We start from the raw sequence: 27,699 nt of genomic DNA, 5'->3' as shown, positions 1-27,699 counted from the left end.
TGAGCATCTGGCTCTTGGTAGGCCTGGGATATTTATGTCAGATCTTGAAAGAATGTGACTAAAAGGCTGCTCCTCAGAGTCTGTTAAAAAAAAAAAAAAGATCTACGGCTTAAGCTACTCTTGCTTGGATTGAATTTAAAAATTGCATAGAGGTGTTCATTTAGAGGTCTGATTTTTTTATGACCAGAAACTGTGGGTAGCCAGCTGTAATTAAGTGCACATAGGACTGCGCAGGCCCACTGGCCAATCCAAGTCGCTGTCAAGGATTCCTTCCGTGTAGTGGGTTCCAGAAAACCAGTGATTGTAACGGTGCTTGATTTTACAGCGCCTCCATCTAAAACAACTCCATTCATCTTAAAGATTGAGTTTGTATCAAAGAGAGAACATTATACATTAATCATGATCATGGGAGAAGCCTGTGGCTCTCAGTTTCAAAGGTGAACCTTGAGTCTGTGTCCACAGAGCCTCACCAGGGCCTGGTCCATAGCATGCAGCTGAGCTGATCCAGAGCCAGGAGCCAGGAGCTTCTTGCTGGTCTCCCACATGGGTATAGGATCTCAAAGCCTTGGGCCATCCTCAACTGCTTTCCCAGGCCACAAGCAGGGAGCCAAATGGAAAGTGGAGCAGCCAGAATACGAACCAGCGTCCATGTATGATCCCAGCGCGTGCAAGGTGAGAACTTCAGCCACTAGGCTATTGCGCCAGGCCCTATTTTTGCTGCTGCAAAATTGTCTCTTTTGAACTAATGAAATGAACTTATAGCTTTATGCAAACATAACGAATTGACACATTCTCTGTGTAGTTTGTGTAGGTGTAATAGATATAAAACTGTAATGTATGATTGTAACCACGTAGACCTGAAATCTAACCCTAGTGAACACATTGGTTAACTATTATTCCCTTCGATGCTAGAAAATCGATATCGAGTCCAGTGTTTCAGTGTGGAGTAGATGAGGTCTGCTTGAAGGACCGCTGGCTGGGTTGCAGCAGCGTCAGCAGAGTGTGGGGTTGGGCAGTGCCTGTGTTTCTCACCTCCTGGTCCTGGCTGCAGTGCGTGAGGACCGAGTACAGCTGCTTCCTGCTGCGCTTCTGGAAGATCAGGCTGGACTTCCTGTCTGAGGCCAGCTCTGGCTGTGCTGGGCACCTGGGGAGTGAGCCAGTGGTTGGAAGAAGTGTCTGTTTCTTCCTCTTTCTGCCTCTCTGTCTTCCAAATAGTAACCGTAGTAAAGAGTGAGTGAACAGCGGAGACGAGGCTGGGAAGGAGATTCCTCCGGGATGCTTTGGCGTTTGGTAAGCGGACGCCTTCGTCACGGTCCGGTCTCCTTGTTCTAAGAGGAGCCCGTGAACCGGCGTTGCTCAGCCTCCTGGGCCAACCCTGCGTCTGGGCAGGAGGGAGCGTCTGCTCTCCGGTTCAGTCTGTTTCTGCTTGGACGGTCAGTGCAGGGCTGAGGGAGGAGGGAGCTGCTCAGCAGGCCTGGGCATGCGCAGACTGTGGACTCTCCCTCTGCCCTCGCCAGCGCAGGAGTGTGATTCTGATTTCTTTCTGATTATTTTCCTGACCACAGGCTCTCACAGCAAGTAAGTGTTTGGAAGAAGAACAGTCTGGGGGCCAGGAGACATCCCTGAGCAGAGCTTCCAAGGGCCACTGAGGCACAGGGAGACTGAACGTGTTGGTAGCCCTTGAAAAAAGAGATGCTGTTTATTCATGATTTAGAGAGAAATCAAATCAGTAATGCCTGACATAGTCCCGGCCTTGAGACTCGGAGCGGGAGGCAGGATTCTAGTGCAGGTGCCCTTCCGATGACTGGTTTACTCAGGAGAATAAGCCCTTTGCAAAGTGATCACAGTGAAAATACAGCCGCGGGTGTCTCCAAAAATTAATTATAGTAATGTTTATACAGAAGATGGGGAAAATATGCTGGCATTTTTACTTTGAGTATAGAAAACAAAGTACTTCTCCACCGGTACGCATTGAAACTTATTACATGTTTGTCATTTTCAAAATTTCTATTAAAATTCCCCTTTACTCTTTGGTAGCTGTCTCAAAGGCTGTGACAAACTCTAAATATAAAACATTCCCAAATGTGCCAACTAGGTAAAACTGATTTGTCTGCTGAAAGACAGACTTTTGCTGCCTTCAGGAGAAAGTCTGACTTGCATTTGTCCTATGTGATTTATGGATTGTAGGTTTAAAATGAAATACAGGCTTTCCCTCCCATATATTAAAATATGATTTCAAAAAATGGAAGAAATAGCCTAAGTCACCAAGGAAACCCACCTAGCTATTTGGGGAAGCAAAAAAGTTGCTATATTGCCCCCAAGTGGTCCTTGTTGGTATTACACTAATGTCCTGAGCAGTCCAACCAAAGAGAAAAAAGCAATAAGCTTAGGCAGCAAAGCCTCGACCTTCTTTCACTGGGCTATACTTATTCGTCTTGAAAAGCTATTTGATAACCCAAGCTTCTGGTAGCAAGCCTATTTTGCTAAGTAGAGATTCGGAAGGATGATAATTCCTCCATGTAATTCAATTAGCCTGAGCCACAAAATTATTTGGAGTGACTTCAGCACATTTGTCAGACATGGATAGTGAAAATTGTTTTTGCAAGTAGGAAGATTCTGCGATCTACAGGATTTGTAATGGCTACAGATTTAGTACTGGCACTTGTAAGAGACTCAGGAGCCTTGTCTGCATTCCTTAGGGCACGTGTCTTTTGTGCTATTTCCATTTCATTCCAGTCTGCACCCTAAACCTGGTTCCAACCCAAATGTCTTTGCATTGTGAACATGATCTAATGGCTGTGAGAAGCAAAGGGAAAATAGTCCCCTGTGGTTCTTGAGCACTGTGAAGCTGACGGAAACGTGGAGTGTGGAGCCCACACACACACACACACACACACACACACACACGGAGTATGGAGTCCATACACACACACACACACACACACACACACACACGGAGTATGGAGTCCACACACACACACACGGAGTATGGAGTCCACACACACACACACACACACACACACACACAGAGTATGGAGTCCACACACACACACACACACACGGAGTATGGAATACACACACACACACACACACACACACACGGAGTATGGAGTCCACACACACACACACACACACACACACAGAGTACGGAGTACACACACACACACACGGAGTATGGAGTCCACACACACACACACACAGAGTGTGGAGTCCACACACACACACACACGAGTCTGTGTTTGCCTCAGCCTCAACACAAAGACCTGTTGCCCTGCTTTTGTTAGTAATTGTGGATTTTCTCACTGGCTAACATGCATCACTCTGTCCCCTTGGCCTCAGACAGCGTGTGCCTCCCTAAGCCTGGGCATCCAGTTTCTAGAATCTCGGTGAAGCAGGGCTTGAGAATCTGGAGGAATGAACTTGAGACGGGAAAGGAAAGGCCAGGTGCTCACAGCCATGTTCTCACGCAGTGTGGCTCCCCACCCCACGTCAGCTTCCGTACACCTGCTGCCCAATGCTCTAGAGCTCAGTACTGCCAGAGCACCACAGCACCTCCCACTTTTTTTTTCTTTAACACAATTCCAAAGTGGTAATTTGGTAGAAATTTCTGGAAGGACAGTTTTTACTAGAAAATTTCCCCAAATTTACTTGAGAAGTGTGAAAATTTTCCTATGTGCCTGATTACCTAAATCATCTATGAAAAATCTATACTCCACTCAGAGTGGCATCATTATATTCAGAAGTCACAAAAGAAAAACAATATGCTAAGGAACTTTATTTCATTGTCTTGTTTTCAGGAGTTAAACTAAATAAGAAATGTAATTTTCAAATACAAATGGGCGTAATGGTGACATTCTTTCGGGTTGAGTAATAATCAGAGGTCTGCTTGCTTTTAACTGTAAAGGATAGAGGAGTATCACACTAGAGCTGGGGCTGGTTTGCTGGAAGTACAGGATCGAAAACGCCCAAGACCTGGCTTCCTGGGCCTGGGCCTGGCGTGGAGAACGAATGTGCTTGTGCCCAGCCAAGAAACATGAGTTTGTCATTTCACCTGCTGGATGCATCTTCCGTATCTGTGAATTGGATTGACTGATTTTTTTTGTGTGCATGTTTGTTGTGCAAATATTTACTGGGTACCTACCACAGATATGCAAGACTTCATGTGAAGGCCCTGCTATGGTTTGAAAAGCTGGTAGTTGAACCTTTAATCCCCAGGTTCCTGTGAATGGTGGTTGGAGGTGGGGCACTTAGGGGGAAATTGGGGTTAGATGAAGCCAGAGGGCATTGCAGCTTCCTAGGTGGAAGACAGACCTGAGGAGGCACACCTGCCTTGCCCTCCATATGACGGCCTCAAAAAGGGTCCTCCCTGGAGGCTGGGAGATGCCAGCCTCGCGCTCTTGGACGCCCCAGCCTGCAGGACCATGAGTCGAATACAAATACACTGTGATTCCTTGTACCTCACCCTGGCTTTGCTATTCAGTTTCAGCAACAAAAAACAGAAGAGGATGACTTCATGGTAATAAACGAGACAAAATCCTTGCCTTCGGGGCTGCATTGGCAGGAAGTTAGATATCCAGTGAGAGAAGCAGCAGTGGAATTAGCACTTCCTGATAGGACTCAGGTATTCAGAGCAGTGGCTTAACGCCCTGCACTACAAAGCCCACCGCTAAAGCTTATTCTTAACTAGAATGATTGAAGGAATAAATAATTATGTGTAAGTAAGCAAATACAGATGATCACATATTCTGACTCCAGCTAACAATGAAATGAGCAAGATGTATAGAAGTTGCTGACTGTATGACAGAAGGGAGACCTCCCTAGGCGCAGTGTGGTCTGCATGTCATTGATGAGGCCAAGCAGCATTTGAAGAGCTGACCTTGAAACCTTCCCAGCAAAGAGAAGGTTGCGATGGGAAAATCCTGCTGTCTTCACAGTACCCAACAGCATTGACCATGGATCACATCCAGCAGGGCAGAGAGGACACTGAAGGGGACACTGAAGGGAAAGGCAAGAGTCAAATCACACAAGACTCCCAAGGGTAAAAGTGCATCACCAACAGCAGGCGGGGGGTGTGTTACGATCTGACTCAGCTTTTCAGGCCTGTCCACTGCAGTGTAGGGAGCAGTTGGAGGACGTTCACCAATGGGGAAAGAGAAATGCGCTATGAGGCAGTTTGGAGAACTAGAGCGGGAGGAGGGAAAGATGGAGGTTAGTGAGATGATGGTCCAAAGGGGGGAGGCATGGACAAGGTTTGGGATGTGGAGACAAGAACAGATACTGGCATGAGCAAGAGGAGAGACTGAGGGCCTGGGGACGACTAGCGGTACGTGGATAGCGATTCCATTGATTGAGATGGAGTGGGTGGAGGATGTGAAGTCAGGAGGAGGGGCAGGAAAGAGCAGTGGGAAGTGAACAAGCGGTGGGAAGGGACTCTTGTCTGCGACCCTCTCGACTAGAATAGAATATGGCTTCTCATGCTTGCGTCCTCCTTCGTTTGGGTGAGGAATCTCTTCTTCCAAGGGTTATTTGGACATTTATAAAATAATTTGTGAGCCATACAGAACTGTCAGCTTAGCAATTAGCCTGCTATACATTTATTATTTATCACATTTTGAGTCTTCGGTGTTTTTCCCAGCAGGACAATACCAAATGATCTCGATGGCCTTATATGGCCTGCAGATTGTATGCTTCCCATCCTGATAGCTTAGAAACAAGATTTCTCAATAAAGTCTTAGGAAGTTATGTCACCTCGAATGCATAAGACTTTTTGTTTGATTATGGAGCCAAAGTCAACTGAAGCAGTATTGAATGATTCGATAATCTTCATAATTTATTCAACTCAGTTGTATTGCAAAATGCTGAAGGGATGCCAGTTAGAGACAGGGCAACATGGAGAAGGCCTCAACAGACACATGCTAGAGGGCTTTTTAAAATCTCTGTAGTGGAGGAGAAATGCCTGTTGAGAAGTAACCCCGCTGCTGCGCAGTGCTGTCCTGGCTCAGAGCTTCTGGGATTGGAGGGAATTCTTCAGCCCGAGGAACGCGATGGGGCTCCGCGAGATGGATGGTGTTTTAACTGAACTGAGAAGAATGAGTAGCGCTTCTTGGAAAATGGTGAAAGAATGTTAACATTTGCTTTGTAAAAACCTCATGCAACGCGCAGTTGAAATCCAAGGTATGGACTCAGAAGCATGAGCTGTGTTACCTGGTTGGAGTTTGTGTGTCTACATGAGAAGGGAGACTTCTGAGGTGACCTGGGGTGGGAAGGATAGGGCCAAGAAGTGTGGGGTAAGATGAGAGAAAGCACATCAGAACCAGAGCCTTAGAGATTGAATTTCGTGGGATGTAAACTGTCAAGTGACTGTCCTTTTATGCTTCTAATGTATTCTCATGTATGGTCTCATTGGACAGTTCTCAGAGACGCAGGAGACAGCGTGATGTGTTTATACCCACTCTATGGATTAGGAAAGGAACATTCATGGCTTAGTAGGAATGACAGAGCCAATGGATGGCACTGAGAATTAGGACTCAGCCCTCCCTGAACAGAACTTCCTTAATGGTCGCTTGACAACTGATGATACTCAGCCCTGCCCCTGAAGAGCGTGCTGACTGGTGGAGAGAGGCCAATGCCAGGACACGCAGGCGAGGCATTCCATCCTCAATGCACTAATGAACTGCGAGCTCCCAACCATGCAGAATTGCTTCTATGAAGGCAAAGATGAATATTTATAAAGCCATCAATACAGAAAATTTGCTTCGGAACATTCCAGGTGTTTGGGGGAAAACTGTAAAGCCTACAGAAATTCTGTCCTGAGATGAGTTTTTGCTAATGTCTTTAGGTTCTTGCTCTAATTGCAGTTTATCCTTCACTTTGTGGGTGAAGTCTCTGTAAATTAGATTATCTGCATTTCCACTTATTCAGCCATATGCAAACAAAAGCCTTTGACTGTACTTAATATTGAAAAGGAATATAATTTTTTTAGTTTAAAAATATGTAAGAATTGCCTGTATCACTTTTTGAGTTCTCATAAAAATGCAGTTTGAAAGAAGAAAAGGCTTGAAGGCCTTTTACTGTTCCCCACGCTGCCTTTCTCTGAAATAGTATCTTGGACTTTCTCTTTATGAACAGGGAAGTGCCTCGTTTGGAAGCGTGCTTTGTGATGATTGATTGGCATTAAGGAGAAATGAGTGACTGGGAGTTAGAATTAAGTAGTCAGTCCTTGGGACACAATGGAAAGACTGATTTGGGCTAGATGGCGTCATGTTTGCCTGGCTACCAAAGCAAGAACTTTTAAATCTCACATGATAATTAAGTTTCCATTTAAAACATCCTGTGTAAAGAATGAGATTATGATTGATATGAGACCAGTGTTGAGATAATTAATTCGAGAGAGGTGTAAGGAAAGAGCTGGGAATGATTATAAATCTGCTACGGATTCAACAGGTTTTAACAGCACAACCACTCCTAAGTTGAGACCCACTGTCCTGCTGCTTTCTTTATTGGACAACTATTTTTATGACAAATATGTTTCCCTTTCTGTTGTGATTAACCATGACACTTAATAAGACCTAAAGTCAATACTTGGCATAAAATATACAGTATATAAATTGAAAATATTTTCCCTCTTCATCTGATGAAATTGAAAGCATTTGTAGTTATATGAATTAGGTATTTTTCTATCAAATATATCTGTTTGCACATTTTTGTACTGCCTGTTACAAATATCCATTTTACCTGTCACAAATATTACCAGCTAGCAGTGAAATTTTCTAGTCAATGACAATTAATAAAAGAAGAAAAGTTTTCAAATAGGCTGTCAGATCTTATTTTACTGGAAATGTGAGGAAGACTTGTGTTTAAGCGTCAGTGGAAATAGTGGTGAATGATGGCATTCATATAACGAAAATGAGTAGACATATACACACAGAGTTCAGCGGTAAAGTTTTTTCAACTTCAGCTTTGCTCGTTACTGCTAGCTCTCTCTGCTCCTTTATGTCTCACTCTGAAATTCCAGCAGGTCTAATAAAGAAAACCTTTGAGTTCTCCAAGACTGTTGAATATAATGCAATCACGGTCCTGCCATTCAAAGTAAATGATTAATTTTTATTCTCTCCACTGCTTTTTGTAGTTCTGAGCTCTGCTCCTGATCAGCTCTGTCACACACTTGTGGGAGAATTTGAAATTCTCAACCATGAAACTGCTTAAATCTCACTGAATCTGCTTTCTGAATTCCCAAGTTTGATGTATGCTTTAAAGCTTAGGATTGTTAAGAACTTACCCATGAATAAAAATTTATGGCTGTGGAAACATAAAGTATTTAAAAATTAAAATTTTTGATCTAAGTCCAGGAAATGAGTGAGATGTATACACATTTAGGTTAGACCAATTCTGTTTTTCTTTGGTCACTGTTTAAGCAAGGCAGTTTTCAATGAGCTAAAGCTAATGATGAGAATATTTATATTCTCAGATCATTTGATTTAGGACAATTTTTTTCTTGATCCAGGCAGTTTGAATTGTTACAAAAAAATTTCTGGCTTTTCCAAAAGGTAATTAGGATACATTAGTACTGAAGTTGTTGAACTGATATTTTAGATGGTGTGGTTATAAAGGCATGCGTCTGAGAGTTTCAAGCTCATTTTTCCAGAAAGCAAAAACACATGATTCATTTGTCTCTGTTTCAGGATCCATCCACGTTCCTGAATCTTGTACAATCAAAGGCCTGGGGCCGCAGGAATGCCTTCCACCCTCACTCTGCTCACCTCCCAGTTGTATCACCATAGGCGTGAAGTTACCCTCTCGACTCCCATCTGTTTCCCTAGAGTGGGGAGAATGAGTAATAACCTAATAGCACAGCAATAAACACAAACAAAAGGGTACATGTTAGATGGAGTGTCTGCTGCATGGTGTTGTCTTAGCTAAGGGTAGTGATTATTATTAAATGCAACGTAGAATTATACCCAACTATCGTATCATGTACCAAAGTGAAAAATTCCATCACTACTTAGGTTTGTAATCTAGTCATTTTAACCCCTTCATATCCCTTCTCTTCTATTTTTAAATATCTGATTTTGCCCCCTAAAACAGATTCCTTTAAAACATGAAAAAGACTCCTTCCAAGGATCTGCAATGCCTGCCTGCACTGTAGCTCTCGCTGCAGCCCCTTGGTGTGTAACTGATGTGTTGCTCTGGTCTGGCCACAAAGAGGGCTGGGATCCCCTGCTGGGTGTCATGTGCACCTGCAGCACCCAGGAAGTCCCTGCGAGGGTCCACAGGCACTTGGCTGGTGTCGCAAGACTCAGTGTCCCCATGGGGACCTTTGGTGTTACCTGCTAAAGATCCCTCAGAGCAAGTCCTCCTTTCTCACACCTTGCACAGACGCCCTCTGCCCTCCAAAGGAAAGTCCCAGCGTTCATTTACCTTGAGGAGAATTGCTCTAGGGTTAAAAGAACTCCGTCTCCTGCCCCGAACAAGGCACATCGAGAGGGAGAAATCTAAATACGCCATGATATCCATTAGGTAAATTGAAGGTAACACATCTTTCACAGCTGAGATCATTTTCAGTTTGTTTTCAACAAATTTTGAACATTTCATGATAAATTATTGTGATTTTTTTCATGTATCTTGGAAGGAGTTCAAAGAATGATTCAATGTTGCTATAAATAAACTCTTCCATAGCATGTGTGTGTTAATGTGTACACATTTCATCTGTGCTTATATAAAAATAATATTAATACTGTTGCTGAGTCTTTCTCATTTTAGCAACAAGTAATATTCTGTCAGTGGATATATGAACTAGTTGGGTAAAAAGTCCTATTCCATTGCGAGGTGCATTTCAATGCAATTTTACTTTTCCATTTTAGGAATTACTTATTAAAATACGCATTTCCAGTATTTTTGATGGATTGTGGTGGTGAAAGGTGTATCATCACTCCTTAGAAGAACGTTTTCTTGCTAAAACTTAGATACAGTTGTCGAAACCTTTAAAAATTTTACAAACGTGTTTTCTATTGAAAATTATAGGGCAATCAAAAAAACTTTCATTTAAAAAATGTATTGGAATAAAATCTGAGGCACTTGGATGACTTCACACACATTTCAGAGTTCTTCAAGATGCTAGGAGGTATATTAGTTAGGTTCAAGTCAGACAGAAGGCTGTACCAGTTGGGTTGGAAGAGGGCAGACTAATAATGCAGCCCAAAATAGCAGCTTTCAGTTCCAGCTGTGTTCAATGTGGATGGATGTGGCTAGTCCTAATCCTATTTGTAATTTGGCCAAAGAGAACACATGCGTGGGTTTTATATATTTAATCAAATGCCCTTGGTTTATCCCCAAATAAAATTGAGTTTGAGCTCTTGTGTTATATAAGGGTTAAAGTACTTGGGAAAAAAAGTATTTTTAAAAACTTATGAATGAATTTTAAGTTTTGCACAAAATTATTTTTTCCTGTAGTTCTGTTTTCTGTGAACTTGAAAGTATTCCTATGTTTCTTTTAAAGTGTTCACGATAGCACGAAATGGCCACCTCCCGTGTTCATCCTTAACTTGCCCTCTTACCTTTTTTACCTGCATTCAAGCTGATTCTGTTATTTTACATTCTAAACCAAAAGGTAAACATTTCAAGGCTATAAGAGTGTAACTGTGGACAAACAGAGCCTCAGAAGAGGTGTCATGGGAATATACAAGTTCACCACTGTATTCAAGAACCGAGATACACAGCATGGGAAACATCATCTTTTGCTTTGTTTTGCAAATTTAAAGAAATGATCCTTTGGACTTTGGTGATGTAAAAAGTAACCGAGGGTTAACCACTGTTGTCAGAGGCGGTGCAGCTGTGAAAATGACTTGTTATAACATATTAGTTAAACAGTTGTTTGACATAGTGGTTATGCCCCTGCTTGGGACACCCACATTTTCCATCAAAGGTTTAGATCTAGAGTCTAGTCTTGGCTCTGTGCCCTACTCCAGCCTCCTGCTCAGCTCATCTAGAAGGCAGCAGGTACACAGCTCAAGTGCTTGAGTCCCTCAGTTTTTGGAAGGGAGACACAGAACGACTTCCCAGGCCTGGCTTCACCATGGCCCAGGCCTGACTGCTTGGGGAGTGAATTGTTGCATGGAAGATATTCTCTCTCTCTTTTAAGAAATAAAATTTATACTTAAGAATTATTATTCAAAATTCAAACCTAAACATAACATAAAATGTACTGTCATAATCAGTTTAAGTGGACAGAGATAAATATATTCACAATGATGTAGATTGAATCTCCAAAACTTTTGATGCAACTGAAATGATACAATCTTGAGCTGTAACCCCATTTTCCCTGTAGCCCCTGATAATCACTTCTCTACTATATGTTTGATTACTCCAGATATCACATATAAACGGAATCGTCCAGCATACTTTGTAGTTAGATTACCCTATTTAGCATAATACCTTCTACGCTCATCAGTGTCGTAACGTGTATCAGAATGTTCTTCCTTTCGAAGCGTTCATCGCATGTGCAGACCACGTTTTCATTTGTCGCTTCATCCTCTGTACACTTGGGTTGCTTCCATCTTTTGGCTATTACGAACACGTGTGTGCAAATATCACTTTAGGACCCTGCTTTCATTTCCCTTGGATGCTTATCCAGAAGTGAAATTGCTGGATCGTGTGGTGATTCTATTTTTAATTTTTTGAGGAACCATCAAACCGTTTTCTAAGGAGCCACACCATGTTGCATTTCAACCAACAGAGAATTCTATCTCCTAGAATTCCTGCCAATATTTGTTGTCTTCTGGTTTTTGTCTTTCAGTTTTATGACAGCTATCCTAATGAGTGTGAGTGAAGTCATGCCTCACTGGTTTTAATTTGCATTTTACTAACATTTAGTATTATTTATATGACTGCCAGTTCAAAATGATTTTTTTTAATTTATTTATTTTTTTAATTGGAAAGGCAAATATACAGAGATAAGGAGAGACAAAGAAGATCGTCCATCTGCTGGTTTACTCTCCAAGTGGCTGCAATGGCCAGAGCTGAGCCAATCCAAAGCCAAGAGCCAGGAGCCAAGAGCTTCTTTTGGGTCTCTCACATGGGTATGGGGTCCCAAGGCTTTGGGACATCCTCTCCTACTTTTGCAGTCAACAAGCAGGGAGCTGGATGGGAAGTGGAGCTGTCGGTATTAGAACTGGCGCCCATGTGGGATACTGGTAGATGCAAAGCTCGATTGCACCAGGCCTGCAAAAATGATTTTTAAGTAATAATATTACATATGAAAAAGTCCTGTTAAATAGCAACATTGAGGGAAAAGCCTGGTAAACGTTGGCAAAGTAAATTGCTATTACACATTACCCAAAGTTAAAAATTTTGAAGTATTAGTGTCCTGCTATAGTTTAGCAGGTAGTAACATTGTTTTACAAAAATGAAACACTGGGCTGGAGCCATGGCTCAATAGGCTATTCCTTCACCTTGTGGCATTGGCATTGCATTTGGGTACTTGTTATGTTCTGGCTGCCCCACTTCCACTCCAGCTTTCTACTTATGGCCTGGGAAAGCAGCAGAGGATGGCCCAAAGCTTTGGGACTCTGCATCCATATGAGAGTCCTAGAAGGAGCTCCTGGCTCCTGGCTCCTGGCTTCAGATTAGCTCAGCTCTGGCTATTGTAGCCATTTGGGGAGTGAACCAGTGGATGGAAGACTTTATTTCTCTCAATCTTCGTAAATCTGCATTCTTAAAAAAACTAATATTGCTTCCTATTTTACTTTTTGTCATATTTTTAGATTGATTGTAAGCTTCAGTTTTTTAAGAGTTTTATTACAAGTCACCAAAAATAAATGCCTCTGTTTCTTCCTTCTGGAGATGGAAGCAAGAGATAAACAGGCAATTTTTCCTAAAGAAGAAAACTGTGTTCCTCAGGTGCTACAGGAAGCAAATTCTCTTGTCATTCATCCCACTATGGTATCTGTTGTACCCTGGCTAAGAGTAGTTGGTCAATATGTTCACCGAATCTCTCTTCTCCATTAGGCCTGGGAACCTGAAGATAAAATGGGACAGTTCTTGATCTGAGAGTTCTTAAAATCTAGTGGTGAGGACAGGTAACCAGCAATATTAACCTAGGAGCGACGTGTAGACATTGAGAGTAATTTGCCCAAGGTCTTCTAGGAAGAGAGAAACAGAAGGAAGGGGAACCTAGAATGCGTCACAGGAAGTGGGGAATGAAGCGAAAGGTGTGCTTGGGTATTCTACAATAAGAAAGGCAGGATTAGAGTTTATCTATAGTGAATCCTTTGGGGCTACCTACTTGTATCTTAACAAATTAAACAGATCAATAAAAAATATAAATACCTTACATATAGGTTATTTTTGGAATTTTTGCAACTATAATCTTACACAAGAATTTTTATATGCACTAAGTTTTTATTTCGTTTTCATAATGAAGGGAGAAAATTCATAGTTCATAGAATAGTTTCATGTTTTGTTAAAAAATGTTAGGATATTCTTTAATAATTTTTTAAACACTGATTTATTTTTATTGGAAATTCAGATTTACAGAAAGTAGGAGAGACAAAAAGATCTTCCATTCACTGGTTCACTACCCAACTGGCCACAACGGTGGGAGCTGTGCTGACCTGAAGCCAGGAGCCTCCTCTGAGCCTCCGACGTGGTGCAGGGTCCCAAGGCTTTGGGCCGTCCTCCACTGCTTTCCCAGGCCACAGGCAGGAGCTGGAAGGGAAGGGAAGCAGCTGGAACATGAACCAGCACCCAAAATGGAATTCTGGTGCATTCAAGGCAAGGAGTTTAATCACTAGGCTACAGCACCAGGCCTGTTCTGTAATCATTTTTGTCTTGCCACCAAGGCAGTGATTTCCTTCAGAACTTAGCATTCTTTTTTTATTTATTTAAAGATTTATCTTGTTTTTTTTTAATTGGAAAGACAGCATATAGCTGTCCTTAAGACATCATGTCAGGCTTTTAAATAATATATTTTAAAGATTATCTTTGTTAGTTGTTCTTACCAGGACACATTTTATTATGAGAATCTTGGTTCAATAATTGTTTTAATTGAGCTCTTCTTGACACAGCCATGGTCTTGTGTTGTTGTTGTTTGTTTTGCTTGGTTTAAGATTTTATTTTTAGGTCAATTGATTTTTCCAGAACTCTTGTTGTCTTAGCTGATGCAAACTAGAAGCAGTGAACAGTGCTGAGTAGTGTGATGCGGGGTGAAGACCTCAAGTTCATTGTCTGACTTATTCCCAGCAGTCCTTCTGTGAGGCACTGTTAGAGGTGCCACAGCTCTCTTAGCATTGGCACAGACCCAAGTTGAATCGGGACTTTCGGCTCCCCGAGCGTGCTGTGTAACCACTGCATCATGCAATTTCTTCCCCAAAGCACAGGGCCCCGGGCTTTCTATGTAATGGGAATTTCACTAAAAGTCATACTGAATGGCATTAAAGAGTTAATGCTCACTGTTAGCATCAGAAATTGAGAAATACTCATATCTACATTAGAAGAATAAATGCAACCCCAATTTATTCCATCAGTAATTGTTCCCCACAGAGATGATATTATTGTCAAGCTACCTTCCTTATCCGTTTCCCAGCTTCCTATATGTTAACCTCAACCTCAATCCAGATAACGTTAAAACAGGGAAGACCTGTCATCTCATTACTCCCCGCTTCTACATAATATGGTGGACTAAGTGAACTATGATATTTATTTTATTTAGAAAGAGTATGTTTTTCTATTTTGACTCAGGGGTATATTAATATTTTTAGTGTTGGCATTAATTTGTTTTTTTAAAATTACATAATTATTCCATTCATTTTCTTAATTAAGTGGAAAAACATTCACCCTGCCAAATGCTCTTAGTGCGTTCCTAGGGTCTTCCTATGGCATCTCGTTAACTTTCTATTTTCCAGCTGGTAAAGTTTATGAATTCAGTATTTATTTATCTTGGGGGATTTGGGCTTGGCACATTTAAGGACACGTGGATTATTTTCCTGAGGTGATCTGTGCCAACACTTGTCCTTCCTGATCACAGCAACAACTTTTTGCACTTTGAAATCTTACACAGTGGAGGCGAACTTAGTCTGTTCCTCCAGATCATGAACACAGTACCTGCCGCTTGTTGCTTCAGCAAATATTTTTTGTTCTTCATCTTTGAAAGAAGAAAGTTCATGAATCGATGTGAGGTCTGTGTTCTCCTTTTCTGAAATGTTGACTTGAACTTGGGGTGTGTGCTTGTTTAAATATATAAGAGATTATTTGTGGCACTCACCATAATGTCCCAAACAAGCTTAGATGAACCTGAGTTTACTCCTCCCTTGTTACAGTCCCCAGCTTTTCCCTCTACATAACATCCTCAAACATCAGCACAACACTCACTTTCAAATGTGTCTTCAGTAGGTCAGATCCTAAGGCGAAAAAATTGGGTGAAAGGCACTTCACATTTGCAGCAAGGGGCAGTAATAAATAAAACAAGGTTTGGACTGCATCCCTTCCAGTGGTTGCTCAAACACACTACCTTCTAACTTGGCTTCACAGCTCTCTGGTTGGCATTGACCTCATTGTAATTCAGAGGCGAGAGACAAGTTCTCTCAGTTGATGGGGTCACACATTGAAGCACAGAGCTTCGAGTGCAGCCTTACTACCGAAGTTTCATTGCACTGTCCAATACTGGATGCCATGTCATGAAAATAAGAGAGAAAGCACCTCTTAAATAATTGAAGTTACAAGATATTTAAGCCTTAGACCAGTGTTTCCTGTGTATTTACTTATTAGTGTGCTTAGGTGAGAGAAACTAAAGGAATCCTTCCAACGTGTTATCTCAGAAATGAGAAAAAGGCAGACAGAACCAGTTGTTTCAACATCTGTGTCTGTTGCTTTCTTCACAGCTGCAAACATTTTTTGAGACATTCCTGAGGGCCAGTTCCCCTCTTCAGGCTTTCGACAACATGAAGGAAGCAATTAGCAAACTGCTCCTGGCGGCTGATGTATTCAGCGACACTTCCACTGTGGGACCAAAGACCAACAGGTAAGCACATTTTAAGTTAGAAGAGCAAAAAGCGAACAAACAACAACAAAGGTATGTGCTAGAAATTGTTACTGAAAGCATGTTTTCATTATTATAAATAGGTGGAACATGGAAAATTTCATGTCAATATTCAAATATGGTCTTCTTAACGCCTGTTGCCTCAATTGTAGAGCCTAAAACTTGAGAGCATGTTACAGATCCGTTTCAATCTAAATAATGGCGATTGGAGTAATACATGCTTTTAAATTCAACTTTTTAAAGATATGTTTGTGTATTTGAAAGAGTGGGAGAGACAGAGAGAAGTCTTTCATTCATAGTTCACTTCCCAGATGGCCACAACTGTCACGGATGGGCCAGGCTGAAGCAGGAACCAGAAACTCCTCCCGTGTCTCCCACCTGGGTGGCAAGCATGACAGGATTTGGGCCATCTTCTGCTGGTTGCCCTGGCAGGTGGAGCAGAAGCAGAGTAGCTGGGAGTTGAACCTGTGTTCCTATCATATACCAACATCACAGGTACCATTACATACCATCCCTCACCAGCAGGGAGCTGGATTGGACGAGAACAGCCTGGACATGAACTGATGTCTGTATCAGGTGCAGGCACTGCAGTCAGGACCACAGTGCTGGCGCCCATATATAGAGTTTTCATAGAATGACTTCATTGTTTAACGTGTTGCAGAACAAAACTTCTTCCAAATCCAAGAATTTATTGCATGTAATTTTAGATGATCAAACCACTGCTTTTTTTTAATCTAGTACAGATATTGAAATTTAACTGTAACAAGCTATAATCATCTGATGCCAAATAGTAGAGTGATGTAGCAAGGACAATACATACATATACATGTGTGTTCATATATATCACGTATGTGTGTATACACACATGTACATTGTATTTGGCTGTTCTCTTATGTTTTCATTCCAGATGCAGATCATGTTTTCAACTTGTAACTTTTGATATTGGCTATAGCAGTTTCAGGCACCCTGTTGTGCTCCAGGTGAGTTGGCAAAAGCCTGTGTGTGTTTTGTTTTCATTCATAATGACCAGTCAAAAAATAGCTTGCATCAAAGTCAATTCAAGCATCTATAACAGTCTTTCAAAAAGTTTGTGAAAAAGGAGTTTAAAATAATATTTTAATGCAAATACTTCATACTTTCTCATGATATGAATTTTCCATGAACTTTTTAAACCAGATATATTTACCATGATCCAGTGAATTAAACAATATATGTAGAACTCTGTGTTCCAATTACATTATATGTTCCCAGAAAATACAAATAAATCTTTGTGTGATTCAACACTGCTTATAAAATAAATGTAATATGAAACCAACATTGTATTCATGGAGAAAATTAGATACGCAATAATAAAATTTAGATAACTACTGGTATATTAAAATAGTATTATAAAAAGGCAACCTTTTAGCTCTTTGTAAACATTGAGTATAAAATTGATCTGTATCTTCCTGAAAATTTTTAAAAATGTAAGTATAAACATTTAAGGAATGTTTTTTGTGCTCTGGCTGTTTTCCCTCCTGCTGAATTAAATAGACTGTTCACACCATCTCTCCAAATAATTTTTCTTGTGAAATAGCCATTCATGAAGATAAAAAAACAATGACTGGTCTTTAGAAAGTTAGAAAGTTTTGTCTTGGGAGATGGTAAGGGAAAAAAACAAAAGAGACCAAAACAAAATTATATGTAATTGGAATCCAACTTTATGTAATGTTTACTTTTTTCACAATTATTATACAGAGTCAAACTATATAATACATGGTTCAGAATTTGACAAGCTAGTTATAGGATATGTCCATACAATTTTGAAATGTTATGCACTGGCACCTTTTGGTATTCATTTGTTCATTATTTTCAATACATATCCAATGGTTTATAGTACATATTTTTAAAATTTATACTCCAGAAAAATTGTTACATGCTTGAATTGCCAACTTCTTCAACTATAGTTTCAAGACAAGCCATTGTGGCCATATAATGCATTGTAATACATGAAAGCATTGTGTCTTCAGAAGTACTTTACTGACATTCATAAAACTGTTTACTTCCAAAAGACCACTAGATGTCAGTTCTGATCTACAGTCCCTCAGCAAATAAATCATGTCTTAGAAGCAAGGCCACTGCACTCTATCGTGAGAACTATGTGTTGTGCTTGCATTCTTCCAAAGGTACACGACTATTTAAACTTTCAAGACGATGCTAGTGTGGACTTCGAGGACCAAAACACGAAAGAAACTCTTTTACGAGACACTTTCGATTTTCTCTTCTCCAACGAATCTTCACTTTCTGTGTTTCCTGAGATATTTCAAAAACTTTATAGATCAGGTGTATTTAAGGTAAGTACATATTAGTGTGTTGATAAGTATTGTTCCGAATCATTCTGTAGAAAGGTGTCGTTTTATTGTTTTTCACCTGAAGTCTGTTATTAATGTTTTATGTAAACAGGGTACATGAGGAAAACATGTTTTCTTGATGTATCAAAAATGTGTGCAGATTGTCATGAAAAGTGCTATCGCCTGCCTATTTCTCTGTTCTGACAATTTGGGAGGGCAGAATGGAAGATCTCACCAACCCAGGTGATCTGGGCTGATGTCTGAGAGCTGTGACATGCCCCACTAGATGGTCATTGTCCTCTGTTTTTATTGGTTCCTTTTTCTATTTCCTTGTTTCCTTTTCTGGAAAGTGCTCAACCCAGAAATAACGATCAGCCACGTACCTTGCTTCCCAGTCCTGGAAATAAGGCGTATGGGGGACATCTGTGTACCGGCCTCCATGAAACTGCGCAATAGGAACCTCCCAGGTGTGGGATTCATCTGTAAAGCATCCATCTGATGCACTGCCTGCCTGCATCCCCTCCTGTGGCTCTCACGGACCAGCCTGTTCTTCTGGGCTGCGCTTCCGACCGAAGTATCCTGGATCTGTTTCTTCCAGCTCCTCTTGAAGAAACAGGAAAAGTTCTTAGACTCAAACTCCAGTGTGACAGCTCAAGGTTGCTAGGCATTGTTTAGCACGAAGTAGTTCAGCTGTAGATTTATTCCCTTGAAAATTTGGTTTATGAGATCGGGGGGGAATTAGGTTAACATTGTTTGACGCTTTGGCTCTTGCTTAAATTTTTTTCTCCTTTCTGAATACAGGGTGAAAACTCTCATAAGAAACGAAATCAATGCTTGCCTTTGGAGGAAATTAACTCAATTATGACTTTCATAGAGGAACTTGGGAGTCTGGGACAATTCCAGCTGGTAAAACAAAAGTGATGTTTGATTTCTCTCTATTATGGACATGTAGTAAATCTGATCCAAGCTACCAGCTCTTCACTTCAAACCAAAGAAAGATACTTCGTTAAGAAGCAGAGGCTTTCTTCTTCTCAGGGATCTGAATAATAAGATGAACAGGACTTAGGTGCTTTCAGAGTTTCAAACAACACAAAACTTACAGGAGTGTAAGAATATGAGATTAGTTCAACTGCCAGGATGTGACGACTTCCAAAGGAAAAGTCAGTATTTTTCTAAACAAGTTTTACTTTTCCCTTTGGGACACTTACATATAATCAAAATTAATTTTTGCTTGTTACATACTTTTGTTTGTGTAAAAGCAAATATAATCCAATGCAGTAAGAATATTTGAGAAAATTACATAGATCTTAAATATTTGCAAGGCAATTGGAAAGTTGAAAGAAAAACATAAATAATTACAGTAATCTGTGCTAGTTTCAGCCTTGAAAAAGGACGTTTATTTTCTATGCACTTTGTTGAGTTGTCTTAATTTAATGGTCAATATCAAGGCATCATTTAGCGCATTGGTGTGTGCATACACAGTGCATGCTTAATTCCCACTTCTGCTTATTTGGATTTGCAATTTTTTTCACTTGCGATTTAAAACATCTTTTAAAAATAACATTTTCAGAAATTCTGTAGTAATTCTTATTAACCTGGCAGTTGGTGCAACCTTTTTTCTTTAAGAAAAATCTGTATATAATATAACTATGTATTTCATCACTTGTGATCCAATCCATTTACTAAATCAGGTAGTGACTGTTTGATATTTGTTGTTATAATTCAGCTCATATTTGGGAGGCTTAAAAGTGAGTTTATTTTCTCAAAGATCGTTCAACTGGTACATTGTTGTTTTAATTTAAATTAATTAATATATTGGTAATTTATTGGTAATGCATGCACAGCAGTTTGATGACATATATTAGAAACAGAAGCAAAGGTTTGTCAGCTTCCTCTGCTGGAATTCATAATGTGATGTACTATGAGTATAAGAACATCTACTGAAACAATGTGGGAAAAAAACTAAAGAATTACTCTTGGAAGAAAGCGCAAGCCCCAATATTCCAATATCAAAAAGAGCATAGATACAGAGGTGGTTGTATTTTTTCCTCTGATGGGATGAATAATTCTCACCCGGACATAATTCCCTGGTAACCCAAGGGATTTTTTTCTGCATTCTTTCCCCTGTCTGACTCATTCTGTTACTTAGCTGTTTTTGGCATCTATCCTGGGAAGGAGAAATTCATTTGTCTTCATTGACAAGAAAACTCACTTCATTTGGAAATGGGATATCAATAAAGTGCCTTATAAAAAGTGCACTGACTTTGACAGCTGCACAGAACATTAAGCCATGACGCTGACTAGTACGTTTTAGTTAATATCTGAGTTTAGGACATCTTGCTCTGATAGGAAGCCTATGGAGTGATACATAGGCTTTTTGCTTAACTGATACATTTTGCTTAACTGATACTGATACTTTGTGTTCCTGGTCAGCTCTTCCCATCTACTGCTCCTGGGATTCAGTCTGTGATGCATGAAGTTTATGCTATGGCAAGTCCTCTGGGGAAACCTGGCTCACTTTTGAACCAATACTTGTCTCTCTTAAGTGTATTTGAACCACTTCAGCTCATGAATAAAAAGGCACCGCTACATCTAGTGGAACGGTAAGACAGCCACAAATTTGAATTGTGCAATTCCAAAAAATGTCAAGTCTAAAGATTGATTTCAAAAGGTTTTGCATGCATTAAAGAAAACAACACAAAGAAGTGGGTCCAGAAATCCGTGCTCTGGAAAATAAATGTCTTTAAAACCCCCGAAACCATAATGATTCTGGTGGTCTTCAGACACTGCAACAAAAATATAGCCCACGGTTTTTCAAACCAACAAGACTTGACTCCACTATAAAGCAAGGCTTAAAATTAAAAGTTTCAAATGATTTTCATTCAGTGATATAAACTCTTGAATTGAGAAAGCATGAGACAGAAAGAATTGAGATTTGTTTTGTAGATCCGAGATAGTAAGATTTACTTAGCGGGTTGTTTGTGGGGCGACTTTATTCTGGCAAAATCTATGCAAATTTATCAATGTATGTGTTCTTTGTCACTTATTTTTTTGTTTTAGAAGGTAGCATATTTATTTTATTTTAAGATCTTTCATCCGCTGATTCTCTCTCCAAATGGCCTTATGGCCAGAGCTGAGCCAATCTGAAAGCCAGGAGCTTCTTCCAGGTTTCCCATGTGGGTGGAGGGTCCCAAGGACTTGAGCCATCCTCAGCTATAAGTGGGGAGCCATCCTCTAAGTCAAAGCTGGCAGCTGGATGGCAAATGGAGCAGCTGGGACATGAACTGGTGCCCATGTGGGATGCTGGCCTGAAAGGCGGAGGATTAGCCTGTTGAGCCATGGCACTGATTCCCAAGATTTTTGTTTTTTAGAAAGCGGAGTCTCAGTGGGCTGGGATGATAGTTTGCCATCTAAGCCCACCTAGGTTCTAACAGGTGGTGGTAAGGAGGGCATTGAAGAGGGTAACACAGGTGAAACCTATGATCGCCTCTACCTGTCAGTGAAGGAGACAGTGCCTGATATTTTGCCTGGTTCTCTCCTCTGTGGGGAGAATCTGACTTTTCTATCACCAGCAAAACAGAATTAAATTATATTTTGAAGGAATTGACTATGTTTTATTCATCTCTTCTCTTTATTGATGCCTAATGTAATATCAGGGACAATAAGTATTATAAAATGATATTTCACACAGAGCCTGTTATTTAATTCTTGTAGCATCACTGACAAGTGAGGCAAGTTTTGTGGTCTTCATTTGCTGGATGGGAAATGGAGACCCCGAACAGCCCAGGAAGGCAGCATCGTGTGAGGCCTGGGGCCGCCGTGCCCAATGTCTGCCATTGTCAGGATCCACAGTTTAGATTAGTTAATCTATAGTTTAGATTTTTCTGGTCCCGAATCTGAGGATTTGAATGGCAGTCTGGGCAAGCATTTAGTTACTTATGTAACGAAGGAAATGAGGAGAACCTACCGAGATAGAACTAACTGTTACCATTCACTACAGTTAGAGTTTAAAGATAGAAATCTTAGCAATGGAAGTGTTTTTTTTTGCATTGTTTGCTTATATTTGTCAGAAATAGACTTTAAAGATGAGATTATTGTACTTTCTATATTCACTATCACAAATCAGAGAAAACATATTATATTCGTTTTTTTGAGTCTGTCTTATTTCACCTAGTTATCACCAGAGCTAAAAGGGAGGGGAAAACCAAGGGAAGATGAGAGAGATATGGGGTGGCAAGGGTCACTGTGTGCTCATAATTATGTACATGAAATACGAGAGGCATGTCCTGTTTGGGTAAACAAATCAATACAATTAAAAAGGAATGATTACTTTGGTGCAGAAAAAATTGCAATCCACACCGTTTTCATGGTATATTTTCCATGAATTTATAAAGATCCCCTAAATGTATGGATTTCCATCTTTTGATGCTAACATATGTATGTTTTAAGTCCTTTTGCTAAGAACCATGTTGAAGTGCATTTTGTGTGCTTCTGGGTGTGTGCCTCCGAGTATCCAATGTTTCAAAACTGTGTAACTGGAACCAGACAGCTTCCAATGAGAACGTGCATTCTTGAGCCACTTTGTTGGACCCAGGCTGTGTGAGATTGCCCTGCCTTGGACTGGAGAGTGACTTTTTGCCCTGGTTTTCTTCAAGTGTGCTTCCACTGATTAGAGATGATAAGTTCCCACCCTCATTTGGGACTAGTTTCCCAGTTTTGAGGCATGAAACCCAGAAAGCGTTAGTCTTCATCAAAGTATCTTTACCCACATAGAAGAAAAGAACGTGTGTTAGCTGTAATTTCTACGGATGTTGTTCATTTCATTGATCTAGAGTTGTCTGGCATTGTATTTGCAGGAATCATTTTACAGAGAATGAGAGCATTGGAAAACCGCAAGTGCCTTTGGATGCAATTGAAAATAAAAAAGGTAAAAGGATATAGTCTCACAAAAAATACATTTAAAACATTTGCATAAAATAAGCATTGCCTAGCCCCAAAACGTTAAAAAATGTTTGGCTTCATTAGCAATCAAGAATGAAAATCGAACAAGGACATGTGCTTTCTCCTTAAATCAATATCAGCACTCAGTATGTTTCTATTCATTCACTTGCTCATGCATATTTATTAGGAGAATCTTAGAGAGATGTCTGGTTTAACTAAGGAATTTAAAATGAATATGAGTAGAACTAACTGGATATGATATCTATAATTTCAGAGATTGTGGAAATAACAGTTATCAATCATAGGACTGGAAGAAATCAGTAGATCACCTTAGAGAGTGCGATGATCTAAGGTGCTTGTTTATTCCTTACTAGTTTAGTATTTGAAATGACCATTCTGCTGAGGTTTGAATCCAGTGACTTACTTCGTTTTAATGTATTTTCAGTTTGATTGAGAGGTAATTAAGAAAATGTGTGTTTTGCTAAACTGCCCTGTGCTTTTTTTCCACATCTTTCATTATACTTCTTATTTTAAATTAGCATTTCCTTCTTACTTACAGTGCCACAAATTATGAATGCAGATACAGAAACACATTGCAATCATGGTGAGTTAAGAATAAAGACGTTCGATGGCGTAATCAATATTTTGGGCACAATACGGCTTTGAAAAAAATCCTAGTATGCTTGAATGTTTTCAGGATATTACTTTGTTTTAAATAACATTTAAAAAGTTATTAAATTTTGAAGTAATATGTCATTCATGCAGGAGGAAAATATTTTTAATTTTCTGTTTTTGAATATGAAGTGTGTTTTTTGAAGTATGCAGACTTCCAAACTCATTTTGAGTGGCCCAGTAGATTTTTGTTTTTTGAAAGATGTGTTTATTTTTATTGGAAAGTCAGGTATACAGAGGAAAAGAGATAATATAAAGAGCTGGCCATTGGTTCACCCCCAAGTGGCCACAATCACAGCTGAGCTAAGCAGATCCAAAACCAGGAGCCAGGAGCTTCTTCTGGGTCTCCCACGTGGGTGCAGGGTCTCAAGGCTTTGGACCATCTTCTATTGCTTTCCAAGGCCACAAGCAGGGAGCTGGAAGGGAAGTGGAGCAGATAGGACACAACCCAGCACCCATATCGGATCCAGTACGAAGAAGGCGAGGATTTAGTTACCAGGCTATTGCGCCTGGCCCACCCAGTAAATTTTTAAGGTATTATTATAGTGGCATTATTATAGTGCCTCAGCATTTTGGCTAGTTGTCTCCCCATTGATCTTCATGGGGTCTTATCATCTTGTGATGCTTATTCTTTGACTGATTTATTATAATGCATAATACTGGAGTTCAATATTCGTTGTAACAGCTGAGCATCTTAAAGCCAATTTTCAATTTACTCTGTTAAAATTCATGAAATGTTTTATCAAAGCACAATCAAGAAAATACATGCATGTTAAATTGACATTAACTTTACATTTTAAAATATTTCATTCGCTTTGAGCAGTATTATTGACAATGTATTTTTCCAGAGAGTCTGACTTTATAGATAACAGTTTTATTAAGTTCCTAAAGTGGAATGAAGCTTTGTAGCTTGCTTAATATTCTGTAATATGTCATGGAAAAATTAAAATGCTACATAGTAGGCTTATTTTTGACAGTGTGTACCTATTAACATCTCTATCTCTGTATCTATATTTGGTGCTAAAACTTACATGTAAAATTTAGTCTTTGATAAAGAGAAAATCAATTGTAGTAAGACCTTAAAACTGAAAAAATGCATGGATTGGGGTTTCATTTGTCACAAATAGAAGTCCTCTAATTTATATTATCTAATTTATATCTTCTAAAATGACATCTAGTTCACAATGTTTTGACACTTTGATTAGTTATGGAAGACTGAAAAGTAATACAGAATAAAGTTTAAAAGAATCAACAAACACATCCAATTGAAGAAAGTGACGTTTTAAGTATAACATAGGTGGCATGTATGCCCTCCCGCTGTGCACTCAGTCATGGTCAAGCTCACCTCTGGAATGCACTGATATTCACTCTCCTGGGAGACAGCTACCTAGAATGTACAAGGAGAAAGACTAGTGAGAAGCTGGAGCAGTGTAGGAAAGATCATTTGTTGAGTGTCTACCCTGTTTTAAGCCTTGGGCTAGACACAGCATGAGGGAAGTCATTTCAGGCTTCTATTTTATTATTCACAAAATGAAAGAATTGCATTTTTAAGGTCCTAGATAACATGGCACAATGTGACTATGTTACATAAACCCTTCGAAGTTCCCCAAGCCTTTACATTGATTAAAACTAGTCCTACCTGGATCTTCACCATTAATCATCCTGCTTTTATTGTGTGATAAAAGATTTAAAAGAATAACTCCACGATGCCTCAGAGCAGTTGGGATTATCTTTAAACCTAGGTTGTTCTTGTGTTTAATGTGAGTTATGATTATCCCTCAAGAGGGCAATAAAATTCTGCAGTTAAAATAAATCCACTAAAATAAACCAGAAGTTCAAACAGCTTTCCCAAATACACTTGCCAAAGAGGTGAAGCTTCCTGCCGACATCATAGCTGATGCTGTGTTCTCCATAGACCTAAGGTGAGCTGGCCTGAACAAGCTGGAACTAGGGTGGGATAAATGCCAAAGAATTACCAGGTGTCAGTAGATGCAACAGTGATGACTCAGCGGAAGGCGCTGTCAGAACTCAGCTTTTAGGCAAAGGGGTAGGGGCAGCAGTGGTGCCCTGTCAGAGGTGGAGAGTTTCCCACGAAACAAGAAAGCGCGTGCTAAAGTCTTGCCTAATAAGATGATTGCAAATATATGTTTCATCTCACGAAGAACTGAGTTTTAGCTTTTAAGTTTATTTGATTTTCATTTATTTGAAACAGAGAGACAGAAATCATTCATCTGCTGATTCACTTGCCCAGTCCCTGGGTCCGACTGGAGCCAGGGGCCAGGAACTGAACCAGGGGTCCCTGTGTTGATGGCAGGGACATAGGTCTTTAAGTCATCACCAGCTGCCTCCCAGAGCACACAGTAGCCAGAAGCTGTGCTTAGAAGTGAAGTGATGCCTGAAACTTAGACACTCCACTATGGGGTGTGGCTGTCCCAGCTGGCATCCTACCTGCTATGCTAAATGTCTACTCCTGAATTTACTTAAATGTCAGAGTTACAAAGAAGCATAGAAGGAAAGGTAAACAGGGAGAAAGAGAGAGAGAGATTTTCCATCTGCTAGTTCACTCCCCAAATGGTAGTAATGGCCAGAGTTGGCCTGGTACAAAGTTGGGAGCCAGGAACTTCTGTTGGATCTTCCTTGTGGGTACAGGGGCCCAAGGCCTTTGGCCATCCCTTCCCAGGCCAACCGCAGGAAGCTGGATCATATGTCAAGCAGTTGGAACTTGAACCAGTGCCCATATGGGATGCTGGCACTGCGGGTGAAGGTTAGCTTGCTACGTCACCGTCTTTGCCTGACCTTACTCGTTAAGATAGTATCCTTCACTTCCTTCATTACCACTGATGATGAAATTTCACTCAGAAAGTTGGCTTTGAATGTCTTAGAATCAATAGTATAAAGTGTTTTGTCTAAGTTCTAAAGCAGTATTTAGCAGAATAAAGGATGTTCTTGCAACTTCATGGTGTTTTTTCCAAATTGAGATGACCTGGGATCTCCACTCTTGCTGATGTTTTTTTGTGCTTGAATGTTTGGTGCAATATTTGTGTTCCCATCCTGCTCTATCCTACTGTCTGTACACTAGTATATCAACTTAATGGCAGCTGATGGTGCTGAATACCAGGGCAATAGTAAGGACAGCTTCCTTACTCTCTGCTGGTTCCGCTTTGTTACCACCCCACAGATCCATTGTCTACTGGTACTTGATATTTGTCATAAATATGATGCAAATGCTCTCAAGCCCCAGGAAAGACGCTTTCTCTATCCTGTATGCCTTTAATCAGCTTTTTCGGTCTGAGAAAAAAACTGCAGTATTCCTAAAACTAACTTGCATCAACAGCTAGTATAAGGGATGAATTTTGCAACATTTCGCAAATTGGCAATCTGCTGAAGTTTCACATCAGCTTGACCAGGATGTTGGATAAACAGTCATCAGCCATCACTGAAGCTGTTCAAGGAACTGGAAAAGAAATCACCTCAATCATGTATGATGTTAAAATATTAACCTAATTCACAGCTGTCTTTTCTTTGTTATTTTAACAGATAAAGAAACACTATGTCACATCCAACAGATCTTCACGCACCCACATTTGGAACTAAATCCTGAATTTAACCCCAAGATCAAAGATTATTACTCAGAAGTTCCATTTGATGTGGTAACTGTGACGATTGGAGCAGAGACTTCTAAGTGTCGGTGCAAGGTGCACCTGCATGAGCGGACAGGGCCAAGGT

General features: G+C 40.2%; 1 protein-coding gene across 4 annotated transcripts in view; it reads left to right on the top strand.

The window, feature by feature from the left end:
- Positions 1 to 27,699, top strand: part of CPED1 (cadherin like and PC-esterase domain containing 1) — a 218,244-nt gene that overhangs the window by 90,836 nt on the left and 99,709 nt on the right. For all 4 annotated transcript variants that reach the window (XM_058654878.1, XM_058654879.1, XM_058654877.1 and 1 more), the window contains exons 7-14: positions 15,873 to 16,012; positions 16,938 to 17,010; positions 18,196 to 18,363; positions 19,162 to 19,266; positions 20,794 to 20,963; positions 23,217 to 23,287; positions 23,861 to 23,905; positions 27,511 to 27,697. In XM_058654878.1, coding sequence (XP_058510861.1) covers positions 15,873 to 16,012; positions 16,938 to 17,010; positions 18,196 to 18,363; positions 19,162 to 19,266; positions 20,794 to 20,963; positions 23,217 to 23,287; positions 23,861 to 23,905; positions 27,511 to 27,697 — 959 coding nt within the window. The remainder of the gene's footprint in view (positions 1 to 15,872; positions 16,013 to 16,937; positions 17,011 to 18,195; positions 18,364 to 19,161; positions 19,267 to 20,793; positions 20,964 to 23,216; positions 23,288 to 23,860; positions 23,906 to 27,510; positions 27,698 to 27,699) is intronic.

The sequence above is a fragment of the Ochotona princeps genome, chromosome 25, assembly GCF_030435755.1.
Source record: "Ochotona princeps isolate mOchPri1 chromosome 25, mOchPri1.hap1, whole genome shotgun sequence".
NCBI classification, from domain to species: Eukaryota; Metazoa; Chordata; class Mammalia; order Lagomorpha; family Ochotonidae; genus Ochotona; species Ochotona princeps.
This window is presented reverse-complemented; position numbering and strand designations above follow the sequence as displayed.